General features: G+C 33.4%; 1 protein-coding gene across 4 annotated transcripts in view; it reads left to right on the top strand.

Annotated features, from left to right (window-relative positions):
• Window positions 1-18928, top strand: part of Ptprc (protein tyrosine phosphatase receptor type C) — a 116199-nt gene extending 97271 nt beyond the window's left edge. For all 4 annotated transcript variants that reach the window (XM_046464787.1, XM_046464770.1, XM_046464780.1 and 1 more), the window contains 13 exons: window positions 1144-1180; window positions 1279-1376; window positions 2067-2192; window positions 3826-3983; window positions 4324-4459; window positions 6033-6182; window positions 9764-9854; window positions 11102-11235; window positions 12319-12453; window positions 14491-14613; window positions 14833-15011; window positions 16576-16711; window positions 18053-18928. In XM_046464787.1, the coding sequence (XP_046320743.1) occupies window positions 1144-1180; window positions 1279-1376; window positions 2067-2192; window positions 3826-3983; window positions 4324-4459; window positions 6033-6182; window positions 9764-9854; window positions 11102-11235; window positions 12319-12453; window positions 14491-14613; window positions 14833-15011; window positions 16576-16711; window positions 18053-18328 (1779 nt within the window). In that variant the 3' untranslated portion in view covers window positions 18329-18928. The remainder of the gene's footprint in view (window positions 1-1143; window positions 1181-1278; window positions 1377-2066; window positions 2193-3825; window positions 3984-4323; window positions 4460-6032; window positions 6183-9763; window positions 9855-11101; window positions 11236-12318; window positions 12454-14490; window positions 14614-14832; window positions 15012-16575; window positions 16712-18052) is intronic.
• Window positions 18929-21324: the final 2396 nt, after the last annotated feature.

Here is a 21324-nt window from a genome sequence, read left to right as displayed (position 1 = left end):
CTTTCTGTTCAAATATATATGGCCACTATGGTATCAGATTGTATTTACATTTCCTCAACACAGCTAGGAGCTCCCAGAAGCATGCTTCTTCAGCTTTTAGATTGGTACTTGACATATAGTAGCCATTCAATATTTGTTGAATAAATGAACATGACTAATACTGTACTATGAGAAGCTACTAAAATTGACATGAATTCTTATAGTTTTTGTGCAAAAGTTCATTCAGTAGCAAACTTCATCTCTTTCTATGAAGCTTTTCTCATTGAGGTAAATGAGATAAAGATAAAACTAAAGAGTCTGAGATAATTTTGAAAGAAAGTATCATGTTTTATCTACTTCTGTGCTCCCTTTTTTGTTTTAGGAACAGGAGCAGAGAAAGCAGACATTGTAGGTAATGAAATAAAAGTGATTGCATCACTTATCTGGAATTGCATAAAAAGACTCCAGGGAATCAGCAGCATATTTCAACAATAGTTAAGAGGTAGAAGTGTAGAGGGCAATTCCAGAGGGATTTAGACAAAGAATTGGAGTACAAATCTGAAAAGTAACTACATGGCTGGTGAGAAGGCTGTAAAGGTTCACAGGATTTAAACTATAATAACTGAATTATGCTCACGAATTGTTGTATTATCCTAGGTAAGAATGAAGTCAAGTTTTAAAAAGTGTTTGCTGTATACAGCAAAATACATGAAAGTCATGAGTAGTATTTGCAAATGCTAACTAATCCACTTGGCACAGTTAAATGACTGATCACATATTAATAAAATTTCCTTAATAATTTGAAAATGCCCTGGGAAATCTTTAACCAACAAATGGCAAATCTAAAGCAATTTTTTCTAATTCAGAATATTGCATGGTGGCACATGCCTGTAAACTCAGCAAGTAGGGAAGCCAGCCGAGGCAGGAAGAGCTCAGGTTTGAAGCCAGCCTCAACAATTTAGTGAGATTCTAGGCAACTTAATGAGACTCTGTCTCATAATAAAAAATAAAAAGATCTGGGAATATGGTTCAGTTGGTTAAGTGTCATTGGATTCAATCCCTGTTAACAAAACAAAATAAAAAAAGAAATAAAAAAGGAATTTTGCATGTTAATGAATAATGGAGTATTTAGTAAATGACATATTTTGTGTGTTTTTTGAACAGGGTTTCAAAGAGCCCAGGAAATATATTGCTGCACAAGGTAATTTATTTGATAGTCCTATATTATTTTTGGAAATTTATTTTATAACGCTTTAAAAAGTATCTCTCTTAACTTGTATTTTTTTTTTAATCTCCTAGGCCCCAGGGATGAAACTGTGGATGATTTCTGGAGGATGATCTGGGAACAAAAAGCCACTGTTATTGTCATGGTCACTCGATGTGAAGAAGGAAACAGGGTAAGAACCTACAAGTTTCACAGGATGGTGGTTGGAATTGCATTTTAAAAAGCCATATTTTTGTGCTGCTGACTAAAATAGAATTCTTTCTATTTTAGTAGTGCTAACATTTGATTTGAATTCTCATACATGCAGAAAAATAAAATTTGTACATATGTAAATGTATTCCTAAATTTATGACATTTAGATGTTTTGATTTAATTACTGGACTTTTATTTGGTTCCTGTTTTTTTTTTTCTTTTTCTTTTTTTTTCCTTAGCATTGTTCAGAACCTTGAAAAGTGTTAACTTCCCAAGTACTAGTGAATACTCAAACTGACTTTGAGTAGATAGGTGTTAAATCATATAATATGACTTCAGAGGAATAAAAGCCTTTTGGTTTCCCAGCCAATAACTGACCACAATGAATCACATCTTTTTGCTGACCACTGAGCATGCCCTCTTTTTAAGGGCAGCTAAGACTCAGAATATCGACCTTCTGCTATGTAGTCTAAAGTCCTTCTGAACACCTGGATGGGAAACAGTGCATTTCAGACACCACAATTTTAGGTGTATATGTGCTTAACAAAGAATTTGTAAATATTGTGAGAATTTGGGATAAATAATTTTGGGGTTTTTGTTTTATTAAGAGTGTATAGTAAAATTTTGTTTAAGTGAAAAACTGGAATCACTAATGATTTTTTAAATATAGAACAAGTGTGCAGAATACTGGCCGTCAATGGAAGAAGGCACACGGGCTTTTGGAGATGTTATTGTAAAAATATATGAGCACAAAAAATGTCCAGATTATATCATTCAGAAACTGAGCATTACAAATGTGAGTATGTTTTAGTAAATGATTTTTGGTTTGATATTGCTTTTATAAAATTTAATTATGAGCTATTAAATGTGAGAAATTGAAATATATCTGGGAAAGTTGTCTTTTACTGACATCTAGGAGGAAGGGTTAGGTTAGAACAAGAATACAAGTTGATAGGTCAAATTTTAGCCATGGGTCAAAGACAGGTTTGCCCATGTCAAATCAAAAGTATCTAATATGATGGACTCCTGAAGTACTTTAGAAAAAGAAGGTTCCATTAAGTATGTTAAATAAATGATTATATTATTAAATTAATAAATAATCCTGAATGGATTGTTACCATTATGGAAAGAATACTTAGACAAACTGCATAATTAGAGAGCAGTACATGGAGTATAAATTCTAAATATATAGTAGAGAGAGAGGTTTAGTTTGGTAATAGATAAAATGGAGGTCAACATACATATTATATAATTGTATTTACATATAAATTCCAGATAGGTGTGCAGATAAAATTAGAAAGTAGATTAGCAGTTGCCTCCAGCTGAGAGGGTTGGAATGGGGAGCAGCAGCTAATGGGTGTAGGCTTTCATTTTGTGCTGACAAAAATGTCCTATAATTAGATACGGGTGATGTACCAATCTGGAAATATAATAAAAACCCTTCAAATGAATGGTGTATATGATGGATGGAATATACTTTAATAGTGCTATTTTAAAAATGTAGATCTTTCATGAGAGGTTGAAATTTTCTCTGAATTCCATTTGTTGGAGGTCTTTCAGTAATCTATTTTTTATTTCTATATAGTCCAAATACATTTTTCTTCTACAGGAAAAAGAAAACTTATTATGTATTTCTCCCAAGGCCCTCTTGGCTCCTTTTGCATTACTGACTGCTTTGCATTTGAAGGCTGTGAAACAATTCTGCCAATGATTCATGGCTAAATACATGATTGACAGAGCCACATAGGCCCTCAATCCATAAACATAGGCATTTACATACACATTGATGGCATTTATGTAGACATCAAGGCCCATCTGGTTATCGTGATTACTCTGGGATTACTATTCTTAATCAGCTCAGTTATGTCCTATTGAAAAATTACAAACAGCATAATTTTTCTTTTTCTTTAACTTGATGATTCTACTTTTGGAGGGCTTAAGGAATACAGTCAGATTTTCTACATGTGAGAAATAGTCCTGTTTGCTGCTCTACCAAGCAGAAGAATTTTAAACACCTGTGAGAGTGACATTTAGTAGATTTTTTTTCACACAAATCCCCACCTTGACTCCTAGCCACCCCCACCCCTTGATTTTTTGGTGTGTGTTTATTTTTGCTTTTTTGGCTTTGTAGCATGAAAGTGCCTAGGAGTTTCAGCTCTGTTTACCTTACCTCACTTCACTGGTAAGTTTCTGCTTACTGGGTAGTGCATGAACATCCTGCATGAGCTTTCAACTACTAGTTATTAATTGGAAAGGGAAAAGCATTCATGGCTGAAAAAGCTTACTGTTCACCTGAGGAAAAGTCTCTGGAGCAGTTTACATTTGCATGAGGAATTTTTCCTATGGGTCCTTCCTCCCACTTATTCATGTTATATGGTTTACTGTGAAAACAAAATCACCTTAAGAGAAAAATTTTACCTTTTGACTAGAAAAAGGAGAAAACCACTGGACGAGAGGTGACACACATTCAGTTTACCAGTTGGCCAGACCACGGGGTGCCTGAAGATCCCCACCTGCTCCTCAAACTGAGAAGGAGAGTGAATGCTTTCAGCAACTTCTTTAGTGGCCCCATTGTGGTACACTGCAGGTAAACAGAGACTCCTGTAGCAGCCAGGGGTCTGTGGGTCTGTTAAGTCCCGAGTTAAAGATGTCCTCTCCTTGGGTAATTCCTGTTTGGGGAAAGAATCTTTGCTGCATGTAACTTATATTCTTTTTTGAAAAAAAATTTTTTGTATATTGCCAAGTTATAATTGTATAAATTCAGGGGTATGAAGTATGATATTGTGATTTCTGAACACAGTAGCAAGGGCCCTGAATAGACCTTTTTCAACAGAAGCTTAGGTTCTTATCTCTGCTTCATGCTTGATGGTTCTCCACTCATTTCCTCATCATGATCCTGTCTCCACTTTTTTTAATGGTTTTGTCAGTGCTGGTGTTGGGCGCACAGGCACCTACATTGGAATTGATGCCATGCTAGAAGGGCTGGAAGCAGAGGGCAAGGTGGATGTTTATGGTTATGTCGTCAAGCTCAGGCGACAGAGGTGTCTCATGGTTCAAGTGGAGGTACGTTCTAACATATGCTCACTTTTGTTTTTGAACTTAAATTATTTTAGGGAAACAGAATGGTATAAAAAGAAATCTAAATTTGTCATACCTTCAAATAAATTAAAATTTTTTGAAAATTAAATCAAGTGGCAACCATTTTGTTATGCTTAAGAGTTCTGTGGAAGAAAGATGACCATAGAATATGTGTATTTTTTAAAATAATGAAATACTACCTACTAATATCAGACCAGGGAAGAAATAAAAGCATTGAAAACAGATTGGTGACAAGTCATAGAATTAAAAACAAGGAGACAGTATTAGTGATTAAGAGCCTGGTTTATTAAACTAGACTTCCAAAGTTCAATTCCTACCTCTAATTTTTAATCCCATACACCTCTGGACAAGTGTTTAATGTTTCTGTGCGTCACTTAAGTCATCCATAAAATGAAGATCAAGGTGGTACTTACGGCACAGATTTATAAAGAAAAAGGAAATACAAGTGAAGCACTTAGACAAGTTTGTGGCATATGCTATGCATTCGGTGATTTGGATCATAAGTTGTTACTGAAAAATGTCTGTAGTTGACCTGGCAATTGCATCTGTATTGTGTATACCAAAGTGCAGCAATTGAAAATGTGCATTACTAAAAACAGGTGCAGGACTGTTCCTTGCATTCAACATTGGTAGAAAAGCACAACAATAGAAACACTTGAACTAGATATTAGCAGGGGAGAGGGAAAGCAGTAGTGGACTTTGTATAGCAAATGCCAGGCTGCAGTTAGAAGAAATCTAGATCTGTATCTATCTATGTGAATGGATGCTTAGATGGAAATAGGGAGTGAATAAAGTCACCAAATGAAGCACAGAATATGATTTTTGTGATCTTAAAATCATAAAAATATATACAAGGTCTATGTGTTCATAGATAGATAGATATCAAGAAGAAGTATAAAAATAGATTGTTAACCAGAAAATGAGAAATTAAGTTTTATGGAATAAATGAAACAAAGAAAAAGACATAAGAAAACTCAGGGAAGTGGTGGTGGTAGTTAAAGAAAAATGTTATTTCTCTTTAAATCAGAAATATGTAATTTCCTTCAAAATACTGAATTTAGATAAAAAGTTAGGAGTTGTCAAATTTGGGTTTGGCATATTTGATCTTCTTAAATAATTTTCTCAATTTTAAGAAGTTCTAGAAAATTTTAATGATGCATTATACAGTATATCAACTTGCCTTTTCTGATATCCTGTGTATTTATTACAATTTCAAGTGTTATTAATTTCACTTATTAACTCAGTAATAGTTACTGAAGAAACTAACAGACTATTTCTAATGTTGATGAATAAAATAAGAGATATGAAATTATACAATGAATACTCTATTTGGCAAACAATGTATTTTTTTCTGAAAAAATAGTCTGAAATGAAATTTGCAGAGTGGGGAGAGCTAACTTCAGAACATTTGCATGTTACCCATATCAATTATTTTATCACACATTGTCCCAATATGAACCAAATTGTATGAATGCATATTTTATTTATATAGGACACTGCTTTACCTAATTATTTTCATTTTTCTTTGATACTGTAGGCACAGTACATCTTGATCCATCAGGCCTTAGTGGAATATAATCAGTTTGGAGAAACAGAAGTAAATTTGTCTGAATTACATCTGTGTCTGCATAACATGAAGAAAAGAGATCCTCCCAGTGAGCCATCTCCACTGGAAGCTGAATTCCAGGTAATTTAAGTAGAGATAACAGTAATAATTACAGGCAAATTTTGTGGCTTTATATTTTCCAATTGTTTGCTATGCACTTCATCTGCATCTGATCCTCACCATAAGCAATGGAGCACAGATGAGGAAACTGACACAGAGAATTTAAAAGAAATGCCTCTGTCTACACAACTATTATGTAGAAGACTAGTTTAAACCCAGAAGTCGGATTCAATCTCTAATGCTTCCCACACTCACTCCTTAAACTGGTATAACATAAAGTGTCAAAATAATAGTATATAGCAACAAAATTGGCCTGCCCTAGTCGATACAGCATCTCACCTTTAAAAACTGCATCTGGTTTTGGTTTGTGAGAGGAAATAATTAGAGGGGTTTGTGACTGCTTAGGAAGTTGAACTGGCTGGAGCTGGTAGACAGAAAGGAAAGGATAAGTATGTGTGTCCTAACCTATTTATTAGGCAATTATTCTGACAGCTAACCGAGAATATGGTTCCCTGTGATTTCAGAGAGTTGACACAGCTATCTTCGAATTGCTTAGTTGTCAAAAAAATGTTTTTTAACTTTTCTCTTCCACCAATGATTTTCAGTTTACAGAGTTTTTCTATAAAATACCAACCTAGTCAATTCAAAGAGTTTCACAAGGCCAGGAATGTGCTTTTAATCAGATGCAGAATCATTTAATGTTGAGGATCAAAGTGGGGCTAAGGTGGGGGGAGGAGGTGGAGCTTATAATAACCACCAAGCAACTTGGTCCTGCAGAAGATCCACATTTTTGTGGAAGAATTGACAGGCATGGAGTATTCTTAAAGAGAGAAGTATTTCATTGTTGTTTTGTTGTTCTTTTAGCTGAAAATTTTACCATAATCAATGCACTAACCCCACTAACCCCCATATGCACATGGTATTAGGAATTTCAGGTTGCTAGGCTGAAAGGAGTAGAATTAATGTTATAGAAGAAGAGGGATAATTTTCAAGAACATGGATGCTTGAAATCATGATTTTAGAGATGCTGTAATGTTTGGAATAAAACCTACAAAGGTATAATGGTAAAAGAGAATGGTTGAGGAATGAAGGGGAAAGTCATGGGAGGTGAAAAAACAGATGAAATCAATGAGAGTGTTAGCTAGATTGTCCTTGTGAATGTCGAAGTAATTAAGGACGAGGACGGACCCCAGAGAAAGAGTGCACCATTAGCCAAGTCTAAAACTATGAGGAGGAGTGATCCAGAAATCAGAGCCCCATACCCTCACATGAAGGGCAGTAGATTAAAGGTGGTGTAGTATAACGGAAGGAAAATCAAAAGTCATTGGGTTTCTTTGAAGCAAAATATGGAGAAGTGGTTTGCAAGTAGCAGCAGTATCAAAGAGATCACACGACTGAAATGGAATGGGAGGGGAAGAGGATTCAGATGGATGGGGATTTGCTGATGACAGACCATGGACATGAAAAACTCAGAGGAGAGCATTGGTTGATATAAGAGACTGGGTTTTATTTGAGAATACAGGTAACCATCAAGGAATAAAAATGTGGGGAATGTGGATGGATGCACAGAGAGGCTTAGACTATTGGTGGCAACTGAAATAAACCAGGATTGAAGATGGAAAAATCCTTTGGGTCTTATAGGAAGGTGAGCCATTAGTTCCACTTATAATCCTGAGCATTGGCTACTAGAAGGAAGTGGCTATTGGGTGACCTTTTACAGAGCAAATGGTCTTGTGGTGCTTTCCAAGGCAGCTGGTTTTACATGCACCTCATGGTGGTATTCATGTCGTTGGTATATAGTGGGATTTAGTGATGATGTTCTCTTTCATTCAATTACACAGTACTAAGTGGGGTTCAAAACTGGATGCCATAGTTAGTTTAAAAAGGGCTTCATCTATACTATATAATAATATATGCAAATAATATTATATGTAAATAATATTATATATAGTATATATAACATATTTTATGTAATGTATATAATTTTATATGTAATCATATACATTTAATATATAATAAATAATATACAATTATATACAAATTTAAATATAATAAATTATGTATATATTATATGATTTATATGATTTTATATATAATTAGATATAAAATAAGTATTATTTTATATAGTATTATTTATACATAATACTACATATATTCACATACATTTATATGCATTGTCTGTATAAAAATCTTAATGAATGGTACATGAGGAACTTTCTCAGTTTAGGTTATTCAAATATTAAATATTATTATTCTGAAATATTATATACTCAATCAATATTTACTTAGGGACTAGTGGGAAGAGAAAAGGAGTGACAAAGAGGAAAAAGAAAACAAAATGTATGTTTGTCTGTGTCTTAGCCTCATATCATTATAGTGAAATACCTCAAACAGGACACTTAGGAAGAAAAGCTTTGTTTAGCTTACAGTTTTGGAGGTTCAAATCCCAAACTCGGTGTTCTTATGGCATTGAGGCTCATACAAGAGTGGCACATCATGCAGGATCATGCGTTGGTTGGAGCAAAATGCACACATCACAAGCCAAGAAGTAGTGATTTTGAGAAATATGGTCTCACAATCCTTTGGTTTCCTTTTGAGGGCAAGCCTCCAATGACTGAAGGACCTCTCACTAGACCCAACCTCCTAAATGTCCATAAGCATTCTCAATAACACCACTCTGGAAACCAGGCCTTTACACATGAACCCTTGGGATACATTCAAACCACTGTGTCCTGCCAATAGTGAAAGAATAACATGGCTGTCTTAGAATCTGAGAGCTGCCAGGAATGGAGGAATTTGGTTTGGTTGAAGTAGGGAGGGACCTAGTGGGGGACAAGGCTGGAGAGATAGTCAAGGGCATATCCCTAAAGGCTTTTTTTATGCTCTACTGAGGAGGTTTACTGCTTCCTGATATTGGAAGGAAGTTGCTATGGAGCCTAAGAGGGACATCTTCTGTTTTGTGTTTTAGAAGGTTTAGAGCAAGCAAGATTGGACATGAAGAGGACAATCATGAAATTGTTGATAATTTCCAAGTGAAAAAAAAAAAGATGGACTGGACTAAGTTGGAAGAGAGAAAAGTAACAGTAGAAATTTTACCAGTAGAAATTATAGATTTAGCGAACTTGATTAGCTACTGTGGGTGAGAGGGACAGCACCCTGGCAGGTGTGAAAAATTGAGGTCTCAGTGTTTGAAACATCAAGTCTTCTGTGAAAGTTGTGTCTGCTAAGTTTAGTTCTCATAATTTAAAATATTTGCCATTGATTTTGCAATGTGGGTAATAATGAACATTGGTATAGTGTTTTCAATTTATATCATAATGAAGTACACTACTTTGTTGTCAAGCAGTTCTTAAGTGAGAAGGTTACTCTATTAGAGAAGTGTATATTTTTAGTTCCAACTCACCATGTCGAATGTTCTGGATGCATAAACAATAAAAATGGAAAATTCACAGGGAAACTTAAAAGCTTTGGCCTCTAGGGAGTGTATGCAAATTTCACAAAAATTGATCAGGTGCCTTTCTATAAGAAGCATTCTATATCCCAATAATAATTTAATCTAATAATTAGGTTTTAAAGGAGTTTTCTATTCTATTTTTTTTCAGAGACTTCCTTCATACAGGAGCTGGAGGACACAGCACATTGGAAACCAAGAGGAAAATAAAAAGAAAAACCGGAATTCGAATGTCATTCCGTGTATGTAGTTTACTATTATTACTTTTTGTATTAGATAAAGTGAAACTCTTTTTGGATTTGTTGAATGTGAGACACACATGCAAGTTATCTCTGAGCAAATTTTCAACATTTGGTTTACAATGAAGAAGTTAATAGGCTATCTGAATTTTAGTTACAGCAAATTATTTGAACCCTACATGTTTTGAATGGTCTTTGGAGAATAGACTGCATTCAGCGTTATCTTTCTGCCAGTTATTTCAGAAAGAGGTTGTAAGATGAAACCTCTGAAGCAAGGAGAAAAAGGTCAAGTACTCTGTACTTGTTTTAATATTATTTCAGGGTATTTGTCAAATAGCAATCATTGTATCCATTTGTTCTCTTTCTGCTTTTTTCTCTTTATCTCTTATATCTGGGAGGTTGAAATTAGATAGAAAATACTCTATAAAGTGCCAATCATCAAATTTGATAAATAAAAATAGGCAGTTTTCAGGACTGGAATTCTACCATTTAAGCACATCCATAGGATCACATCTGGTACTACTGTAATTTTATTCAACAGCATACACGAAAATTAGCATAAACAAAATATAAGCCAAGGTAATAAACTAGACAACCAGATAAATCAAATCAGTGCATGGCTGACCTAATTTCTGCAGAAGTCTTTATGAATATAGTTAAAATACAGAGTTGATAGTAATGTAAACAGATCATTTGACCAGATTATTACAAATTTAAATTATTGGGAGGCAAGGAAAAATTTATACTAAATAATAATTAATATGAAATACCCATTTAAATAAGACTGTTAATTTAATGTTAATAGAATATTATTGAGAAAAAACTCTAGGCTTTGTATATTTTTAATTTATAGCAAGCAGAATTATGGCATTCATGGAAAACTGAAGAACATGTATCAAAGATTGAATGATCATTTAGAGCATTATGATATCTATTTGTTATGTTTCTTCCTATAACCTTTTTAGGTCTTCCTTTTTTTTAAGGCTTTTAAAAATAATTTGTTAATCCATTAGTACTGAATTTTATGTAGGGTATCATTGCATTTATATTAACATACTTAATTCTGAATTTTTTTTAACTTAGACATGTTAACCAAACATAGAATTATTTTTTTATTTGTTTCTCTTTTGGTGGGGATGGGGATTGAATCCAGGAATTAGCAAACACTAAGCCTGTGCTCAATCAGTGAGCTACATCCCCAGCCCTGATTGTTTCTAAAGGAAGACTTACTGCTAATTTATTTTACATAGATGATTTTAACAGAGTGCCACTGAAACATGAACTGGAAATGAGCAAAGAGAGTGAGCATGATTCAGAGGAATCCTCTGATGAAGAAAGTGACTCAGAAGAAACGAGCAGATATATCAATGCATCTTTCATTATGGTAAGTGCTTATATTTCCCAAACCCAGTATCTGACACTTTTAAAAATTATGTCCACATGATTAGAAGCCATTTATTACACAGATTCATAAACGAGTGATGAGCTTGGTCATAACTATGTATCTATTGATAAAAGTTTCAACTTTTAATGCTGTATTTTAACTTAGCAAACAATTTAAAAATGTTAAAAACTAATGAATAGATTCAGAATAAGGCAATGCTATTGCTTATATTCCATGCAAAATAAGACTATTGCCGTATTAATTTTAAAAATAAAGTTTGAAGAGCTAGGGTTGTGACTCAGTGGTAGAGCGCTTGCCGACCATGTGTGAAGAACTGGGTTTGATTCTCAGCACCACACATACATAAATAAAATAAAGGTCATTGATAATGAAAAATATTAAAGAAATAAATAAAATAAAATTTGAGCAAATAATATTATTTGAAAATATTTCTTCTTACAAATAACATTATTTCAAATTTTTATATTTGCATAGTTCAAAACTTAGATTAACTGGATTGTCAGGTGAGTCTGTGTTACATACATTTTATTAAAAAATAAACTGAGAATTCAAACAAAGAAATTTCAGTCATTCAGTAAATACTTATTACATATATGCTAAGTTAGATTTCTTTCCACAGATTTCCTAAAACACACATTCAATATTCAATGAACATTATTTAAATTATGCTACATCATAAAAATGTATAGACTCCAACTAAAGTAGTGTCATGATAAAGATAGTTTAAGTGCTATGGAATTCTTTTTACCTTAGTAATAACAAATGTAGTGAATAAAAGGTTTGGGGGGTATTTTTGAAAGGAAAATCTTTGTTTTTCAAGATAATATGTCTTAATCTTGATATAACATTATTTGCTAATTTATTATTTGAGTACATATTTTATATATAATTATATCTACTGTATATAATTATATATAATAAGGTTATTAAATTTCTTTTTGAACCTAAGGATTAATATTTTAATGTACCAGCATTGATATCAAGCTGACTATTTTTCTCTCTTCAGAGAGCAGTAGTAACAAACAAAGTCCCCACCTTTGTTTTTTTTTTTTTTTTTTGAAGGGTTACTGGAAACCAGAAATGATGATTGCTACTCAAGGACCATTGAAAGAGACCATTGGTGACTTCTGGCAGATGATATTCCAAAGGAAAGTCAAGGTTATTGTCATGTTGACGGAACTGAATCATGGAAACCAGGTTTGTCCTTTTGGGAATATATATATTTGTTTCAAGTTGTTCTATTATAAAATGTCACTCTCCATTCTTGGGTTACTTGCTTGATCTTTGTGCTCCTGTCTTCTTGGTCCCTCTGTCACACAGGTCCATTTGTTTAGTTTTAAGACAACTTCCACCCCCATGTTGGCTCCCATCATTTTGGGTTTGGATTCTGACAATTTCGTGATTGCCTGTCCAGTCTTGCTACTCACAGATGTCCAGAACACTGCAATTTTAGCATCACAACAAACAATGCTACGTTTTATATTTTTTTAAAGATAAAAATTATTCATTTCTATGTGGTGCTGAGAATTGAACCCAGTGCCTCACACATGCTAGGCAAGCACTCTTCCACTGAGCTCCTTTCACTCCCATAACTCCTGAACCCAAGAGAGTGTAGGTAAGAAGCTGTTAGCCCACCATACTCACGAACATCTCCCACAAAAGTGTTGAAAAGGGGCTATAAAGAGAACTAGAAGTGTTGTATTTTGTTGTATAAAATTAGGTACTGTCTCACACACCTTCTAAAAAATTAAAAAGATGTTACATCTTTCTAATGATTTATTCTGAGCATGGAGAATACTTTATGTGTTTGATATTTGAAAATCATGTAGCTCTTTGTGTGTTCCTTCCAAATCATAGCTATAAAACATGTGTACGAATTTTCTAAACATGAATAGATTTCAGGGTATGCTTACCTGTTTACTATTTGTTTTTTTCTTCAGGTATAGATACTTTGTGGTACTACTGAAAACACCTTTAATAATATTATTTTGACCAAAATTTGTAATACATAATTCACTTTGAGGTGATGAATAAAATTTTTCTAATATCTTGGGGAAAAAAGATAAAAATTAAACTCCTTATCTGATGTTTAAGAACTTCATAAATCAGACTCTATATATCTTTTCATTTCCCTCCTGTTTTTTTATGTTTTACTTACTCTTTACTTTAGAAAAGTAGGTTTATGGATTGAGTCTTTATGAACCAATTATATTATCATTCCTGTGTCATAGTATTAGTATTTACTAACACTCCTTATACATAAATGTGCCTTCCCTTCCCTCTTGACTCTATTTTTCTAGAAAATCAAAACTCCTGAAAAATTTATCTATATCCTTCCCTCTTCATTCCCATGCAGTATTTATTGCCATAAAATTCTAATTGAAGGTGAACCTAAGATATTTAACACCTAACAAATTACCTAACATATGTTAATGCTTATTTAATAAAAGCCCTCGTAGACATACACTAAGAATCATGACTTTCTTTCCTTTCCCCTTATGCTCTACTCATATACAGAAAGTTCTTTTTTTAATTTATTTCTTCTGGTTTATGAAATAAATATATGTTCAGATTTCCAGCGTGGAATTCCAGTAATTTTTTTCACTTATCTAAATTGTGCAAGTCAAGAAATAGAATGAGAATACAAGCACGAATGGCCATCATTGTCAGCAATGGCAGATTTGTAGCACTGGAAAGCAATCTGCAAAGGAGGAAATATTTTGTGATTCACCTGCACTACAGTATGACCCTTTATTTTGATATTCTGCCAATTTAGTAACTCATGGTGCTGGTCATCAGGATGCAGAGACAAATCCCTAAATGATGCAGGCTCCTTCCTCGGGGACTGGTGGATAGACAGCAGGGCATGAATTATTGGAGGTGTCAATCTCCAGATTTTGAAGAAGTGCTAATCAGAATATGGAAGGCAGGAACAAATCTCGAAGACCAACATCAGCAAAGATAGAGCTCTTCCTGGCTACATTGATTATTCCCGGATTTCCTTTACTTGCACAATATTTGTTGAATGGATCTTCACCATATCTTCAAATGGATTTTAGATTTTTGTGGGCAGGTTTCAATTTTAGAATGCAGTGATTTCCATTTATTAGAAAATAATGAAGGAAAGATGAGAGAAAGAGAGAAAAAAGAGAGAAAGATTGATTCTCTGAATACTTCACGTAGTAAATTCAACATTTGTGTAGATGTCATTGAATCATACTCTTACTTATCTAGGAAATCTGTGCTCAGTACTGGGGAGAAGAAAAGAAAACATTTGGAGATTTAGAAGTTGATCTGAAGGACACAACCAAACATTCAACTTATACTCTCCGTGTATTTGAATTGAGACATTCCAAGGTAAATAAACAATTTAGATGGTATATACCTTTGATATAATTAACTCTGGTAGGAATGCTAATATAAATTATTTTATTTGAGAAACGCTACCATCTGTGTAATGGTTCAGAATAAAAATATTAAATTATTTACATGAAAGCAATTGTAAAGAAAATGTGACTGTAAACTATATGGATGGAGCATCACTTCAGCTAATGTCCCCTTCCCTTCTGATATTAGAGGAAAGAGCCTAGAACCGTGTACCAGTACCAGTACACCAACTGGAGTATGGAACAACTTCCTGCAGATCCCAAAGACTTAATTTCCATGATTCAGATTCTCAAACAAAAACTATCCAAGAAGAATTCCACTGAAGGGAATAAGTACACCAAGAGTGTGCCTATCCTAATTCACTGCAGGTGGGTGGAATTTGATAGGATGTGCTCTAAAAATCCAAATACTTGACTTCTTTGTTGGCACTTTTTTCTATTTGTCCTGATATATAAAACATATGACTCCAGAGAAAATCTCTGCTGGAGACAGTCACTCTCTGTGTTATATTTCTTCAGAGTAATGGTTATATAAATATGATAGAAATGGTTATATTTGAGTTTAATAAATCCAGGCAATAAATTTAGATCAATAAATACCAAATATCATGTCATCTTGGATTCCTCAGTACCTGAACCTAGAATGTCATAATGGCTGAATGAGCAAATGAATGGAGAGAAGGGTGAATGAACAGACAGATGGATGGATTGCAGTGGATATATGCTCATCTGCATTGATTCCCTCTACTTGATGTTTCAGAAGCAAGAGGACTGAAAGCTTCATCTTCCATAAACAGATTTAAATATTAAATGATACCTCAGTGCTTAGCAATTTTGATTTTAAATCCATTATTTGATTTTCTTAACTGACCTCAGAGGCAAATATTTTAGTAATACCAAATCTAATACTTGATTTTATTAGTTTCTGTTATGCTGGCTTTCCAATTTCACCTGTGGTGAATGTTTTTCTGTGCAGAATTTTACCTGTGATAAATAGCCACCTTAACTAGAAGATATTAAGATAAAGATTCATAATATAGAAGGTTTACGTGAAAGTGAATATGAAAATAAATGAGAACTGAAAAAAATCATAAAGCAAAGTGAGAAATATAAACCTACGGAAATACTTTTAGAATTTTTGAAAAAGCCTCGGTGTTATTGGAATTGCAGATACTAGAATCAAGCCCTTGGAGATGTTGTACTTTTCATAACTTATTAGAATTTTCAAAAGTGAGACTTACATGGAAAGAAAGGAACTGAAAGGAAGTTTCACCTTCTATGTATTAAGAAATATGCTTAGGATATGCTTAAATATCTACTAACTGTTCTTTAGTTATGTATGGTACACAGCATCCTGATGATAATGCATGCTATAATTAAATCTATTATATAATGCTTTACACCTCTCATAGAAAATTGATCATTTGTTTTCCTTTGTTTTAATGAATAATTCTTATCAGTTCTCACTCCTCTTCTGGTATGGAAGTGGAAATGTTTGTAAAAAGTGTAGAGAGCAGAAGAGTCAAAGAAAAGCAGATGGTCTTCTACTTCTGGTTTTATCAATTTCTAACTATGCCTTTAGTGTCTTTAACTCTTGAGTTCCTCATCTATCAAGCTGACATTACTATATTGGTCCTAATAACTTCAGATGTAAATAAAATGCATTTAAAACCAATGAAGTACTAAATAGAATAAAATATATTTTAAAAGCCCAATCCAATTGTTTCTAAAAATACAGGAATATTAAAATCCTAAATTGAAAATGATCAATCACTCCCCTCTAAAAAAATTTTTAACAGAAATAACTGACGCTTATGAAATTGGAATAATACAATCTAGTAAAAAAATATATTTTATCTCTCCCTACTTCATACGAATATCACTTTTTCCATAAAATACACTAGTTTTCTATTTTAATTTTTTCTTCTTATAGAGATGGATCTCAGCAAACAGGAATATTTTGTGCTTTGCTAAATCTCTTGGAAAGTGCAGAAACCGAAGAGGTAGTGGATGTTTTCCAAGTAGTGAAATCTCTACGAAAATCTAGGCCAGGAATGGTTTCCACATTTGTAAGTATACCTCACCATTGTTTTTTTTTTAACACTTTGTTCTTTTTTATTTTGAATTTCTTTTCTTCTCTCCTGTCCTTACCTACTATTACCTATTCTTCTTTTCTTTCTTCTATTTTTATGTTACAATTCACATGGAATTTTTATCAAAACAAATAAGAGACGTAATTAGCATTTTCGAGCAATTTGTTGTGACAGACCATTAAAAAAATCCTTAAATGATTATGGATTGCTTAATTTCTCCTCCTTTAATTCTTTATCCATTAGTGTTGTGTGAGAAACCACCCCAAAATTTAGTGGTTTAAACAGCATTGATCGTAGTTCAATAAGCCTATCTGGATTGCTCTACTGATCTCCTTGGGCTCAGATGAACAGGCTCTCTCATATGTCTGCCACCAGCTGACGAGTCTTCTGGGGTCTAGTCGCTCTCAAATGATCTCTGTCACTATTAGGCTGAAAGTTGGCTGCCATTTAGCTGTGACTGGATGACCTTCTGAGGTGCAGGCTTGAATCAAACACACCCAGTCTTCCTCTGCCTTGTTACCAGCTGAAAAAGTCACAATGCCACCTGGACTTAAGGGGTGGGGAACACAGACTCCTCCCAGTCTTTTCCTAAGTGCCTGAAGTTGCATTATGAAGAGCTGTACATACAGGAGAATAATAAATGCTACATTTTTTTAAAAAAATCAAGCATGTATCTTCTTTATGTTGTAGTAACTGTAGTTGATTAATTGGGAATTAGTAATTCTTTACAATATAAATTTAATTATTGCTCTCTAAAATCTATGAAGCATTTTACTATGTACAATGTTGAGTTTACTATATTGATTTCATAAATGTGTTGAGTGCCTGCTACTGTACTCTTACTATTGAGAGACTCATTGTTTGATGTTGGGAAATGGCAGATGTTTAGTCAACAATGTAGTAATTTAAACCATAGAGAAATTATAGTGACACAAATAGGGGCATTAGGCTATGGGGATCAGGGTAGACTTTTTGAAGCAGGTGATTTCTGCTCTGATTCTTAAGGGGTCTGTATGCATTAACCAAGAAGATAAGCCCCAAAATGGCATCAAGGGCAAAGGCATGGGACTGAGACATCACATGTTAGAAAGGAAATGAACTCCTATTTGGTGGTGCTTTAGGGTCCATTTTGAAAGCAGCTCATCCTTTAGGACCACAAGGAAATAAGTCATTCAAAATTTTCCTTATGCAGACATGTCAGAGAACTTTCATCCAGACTTCCAGAAGGAAAGGATTAGTTGTTGCTAATTTTCATCTGACATATACAGAAGGACATCGGTTTTCCTCATGTAATTTCTTGCTGCTTTCCTTCATTAGGAGCAATACCAGTTCCTATATGACATCATTGCCAACACCTACCCTGCCCAGAATGGACAAGTAAAGAAAAACAGCAATCAAGAAGATAAAGTTGAATTTGATAATGAAGTGGACAAAGCAAAGCAGGATGCTAATTGCGTTCATCAAGCTGGTGCCCCAGACAAGACCCACCAAGGAAGCAAAGAGGTGGAAGGTGCTGAACCCACAAGTGGCACCGAGGGGCCAGAACATTCTGCCAATGGTCCTGCGAGTCCAGCTTTAACTCAAAGCTCATAGGAAAAGACGTACATGGGGCAACTCAAAGCCTGTGCTAGCTGTTTTCTGTTTTTCTAGAAGTGGGAGGGAAAAATAGGAAGACATTGGACTGATGATCAAAGTGCACTGGACCAATGTTTGGGGGAAGATGCTATTTTACCACTGTGGAAAAAATATTTAAGCCAGTTTTGCTAAGATGTTTTGTACAGTGTTATGCTTATTTTAAAATATTACCTGTCGTTCAGCAAAAACAACTTCTTAGTAGTCTTCATGTGTGTGTGTTTGAATACCTGATGGTGGACAGGTAGAGCTTTCAAATGAATTTAAATGCTCTTGAGAAACTTTGCATAAAACTTTTTTTTTTCTGAAGAAGAAAAAAAACCCACACTTTTTATTGGAACTGTTAACTTAGCTTGAAAGATCTATTTTTAAGACATAAATTGCATGTGTACTCTGTATAAGATTAGCAACATGTACATTTCTAGAATGACCTCAAGATGTCCTCCTTGTTCTACTCTGATATATCTTATAGTTCACTATTTTACTTAGAGTACATAAAAGTAGCATGTGTGTGTATAGGTACTACAAGAAAGTTAACCAAATTAAAATTTGGAAATCTTATACTCCATCTGTTATCATTTAGTCTAATACCTTTTTAGGTATATTTAATTTAAAATTTTCAACTGAGCCTATATTGCTTTTTTCACATGGGTTTTACACTCTGTACAATATATGGAATTTATTGCTTTCGACTTTGACCAAATTTATGTTTGCTATAATTGAATTTAAATAAACATCTTTAAAATAAATAAATGTAGTATATATTAAAAACCCATAGGGATATGAACAGAGCAAGAAAATGTATTTGTGTCCTATTTACATCTGACACTTAACGTAGCTATTTAATGAAATTTAAGATTGATGTGAGAAATACAATATTGCATGTCTATACTTCCCATGTTAAGGTTCATCTTTGACTTTCATTAGTGATTACTTTGAATATCTCAAATTCTTAGACTGCTACCACTAGGAATTCATATGGATAGCCACAATAAAGTTCAATCATTAACTTCCTTGTTTATAATATATTAAATGTTACATGTTCCTATATGGAATATGTACGCACCTATTAAAATGTGGCTTAAGTACTATTAATAACAGTTTACAACAATTTTACAGGTTCCAACTCTCGAAAGAAAGACACATAATCTAATAATAATAATAATATAGAATTTATTTTTTAAAATCCTCAAGAATAATGGTACTTTCCAAGATGTCTTTTAATGAATTCTGCATTTCAACATGGGTCACACTATCTTTAGATTTATTTGGTTTTCTATATTTTCCTTTTTGTAGCTCATATCAAATGTCTTAACTATACAGCATCAATTGCTTTTTATACAAGCCACATTTATTTTGTTTCTATTTCAAATTCTTTTTTATTATAACATAAAATTAGCATTAAATCCTTGTGCTATTGTATATTTCATTGCCTTTATTTAACAGATAAAAAAGGGAAATTTAAAACGAAGCAAAAGTTTCCAGTTTATGTTAAGGTCAGTTGCCACCTTTTTTACCTATTAGTGAGAAAAAGGCAGGTGAAAATCATCAATTATGGGCATCAGAAAGAAATACATCTTACTTTTGCTTTTCTTGATACTTTTTCAGACTTCTGCACTTTAGTTTCACTTCATGAAAGTTGACCAGAGATCATTTACTAGATAATGTTATTATAATTTGTAATTCTAATGCCCAGTAGATTCGCATGGTAGATATTTATCTTTATGTAAGTGGCTTCAAAATAAACAGCAAAACCTAAATTTTAAATAATCTATAAATAGCTTCTCTTTAGAGGTTTCAACTGCACATAACATCTTCCAAAAGTGAATGTTGTGGGTTTAAAATATATATTTCCTACTTGAGACTATCCTTTCAGATAGAAAATAACTACTTAGAAAATATAGCCATGATAATTTCTATTAGTTTAAGAAACAAGCTGTGAAATTTTTCTTTTTCTTTTGCAAATATGAATGTGCAGTAAAGGGAAGGGTAAATTGTGGTTCAGAGACCAGTTACTCTATGAGAACATGGATCAACCAGAAGGTGTACTTGAATGTAGGATATGTCCATAATTTCCATCTTAAAAAGAAAATGGTATGTAGTGGCTTTGGCTATGGGTTGCATTCATAGGAAATCTGTCACAAAACACAAAAGATTGCTTTGCTAATGTTTGGTACTGACATTATTAATTCCAGGAATTAGTCAGAAAAATGAAGCAAAAGGTGTCAACTTAAAAAAGTCTCTTCCATTTTAAGGATAAAATTCTGAATCCTGGAGTCTCTTTATTGGACAGAAAGAGACTATGTTTCTTTTAAAGTTTATTTTGTTTCTGGGGCCAGAATTCATGGGGGAATAAAAGATATATTTAGTAATCTTAAAATTCAGTTCTTCAGGCAATAATTTTTTACATAAGTATCAGATATTTTCAGAATGTATATGCATTAATATGTTCTTTTTTTGTTCTGAATTTTTCTTTATTTTTTAATACACGACAGCAGTGGAATGCATTACAATCCTTATTACACATATAGAGTACCATTTTTTGTATCTCTGTATATAAAGTATGTTCACGCCAATTTATGCCTTTATACATGTACTTTGTTTTGGTTTTTTTGCATTACAATTCTTAATACACATATATACCACAATTTTTCACATCTGTATATAAATAACTTTTTTGGGGGGTGCTAGGGATTGAACCTAGGGCCTCTACCAACTGAGCTATATCCCCAGCCCCAATATGTTCTTATAAATGTCAGTAGCTGAATGTCTCTGCAAGATGGCTCTAAAACGTGTAAACTTCTGGTCAGAATTCTAATATTTGGTCAGAAAAATCTGACTACTTAATGTAGCTATTTTATGAAATTTAACATTGTACCTATTTTCCTTTTTTTTCTCCTTAAAATGTTGAATGTAAAGTTTATTATTTCTTACAAGTAACTAGGGCTGATCTTAAT

The sequence above is a fragment of the Marmota monax genome, unplaced genomic scaffold (genome assembly GCF_021218885.2).
Source record: "Marmota monax isolate L192 unplaced genomic scaffold, Marmota_monax_Labrador192_F-V1.1 WCK01_AAM20220418_F8-fsc00099, whole genome shotgun sequence".
In the NCBI taxonomy this organism is placed as follows: domain Eukaryota; kingdom Metazoa; phylum Chordata; class Mammalia; order Rodentia; family Sciuridae; genus Marmota; species Marmota monax.
The sequence above is the reverse complement of the archived record's forward strand: the minus strand, read 5'-3'. Positions and strand labels throughout refer to the sequence as shown.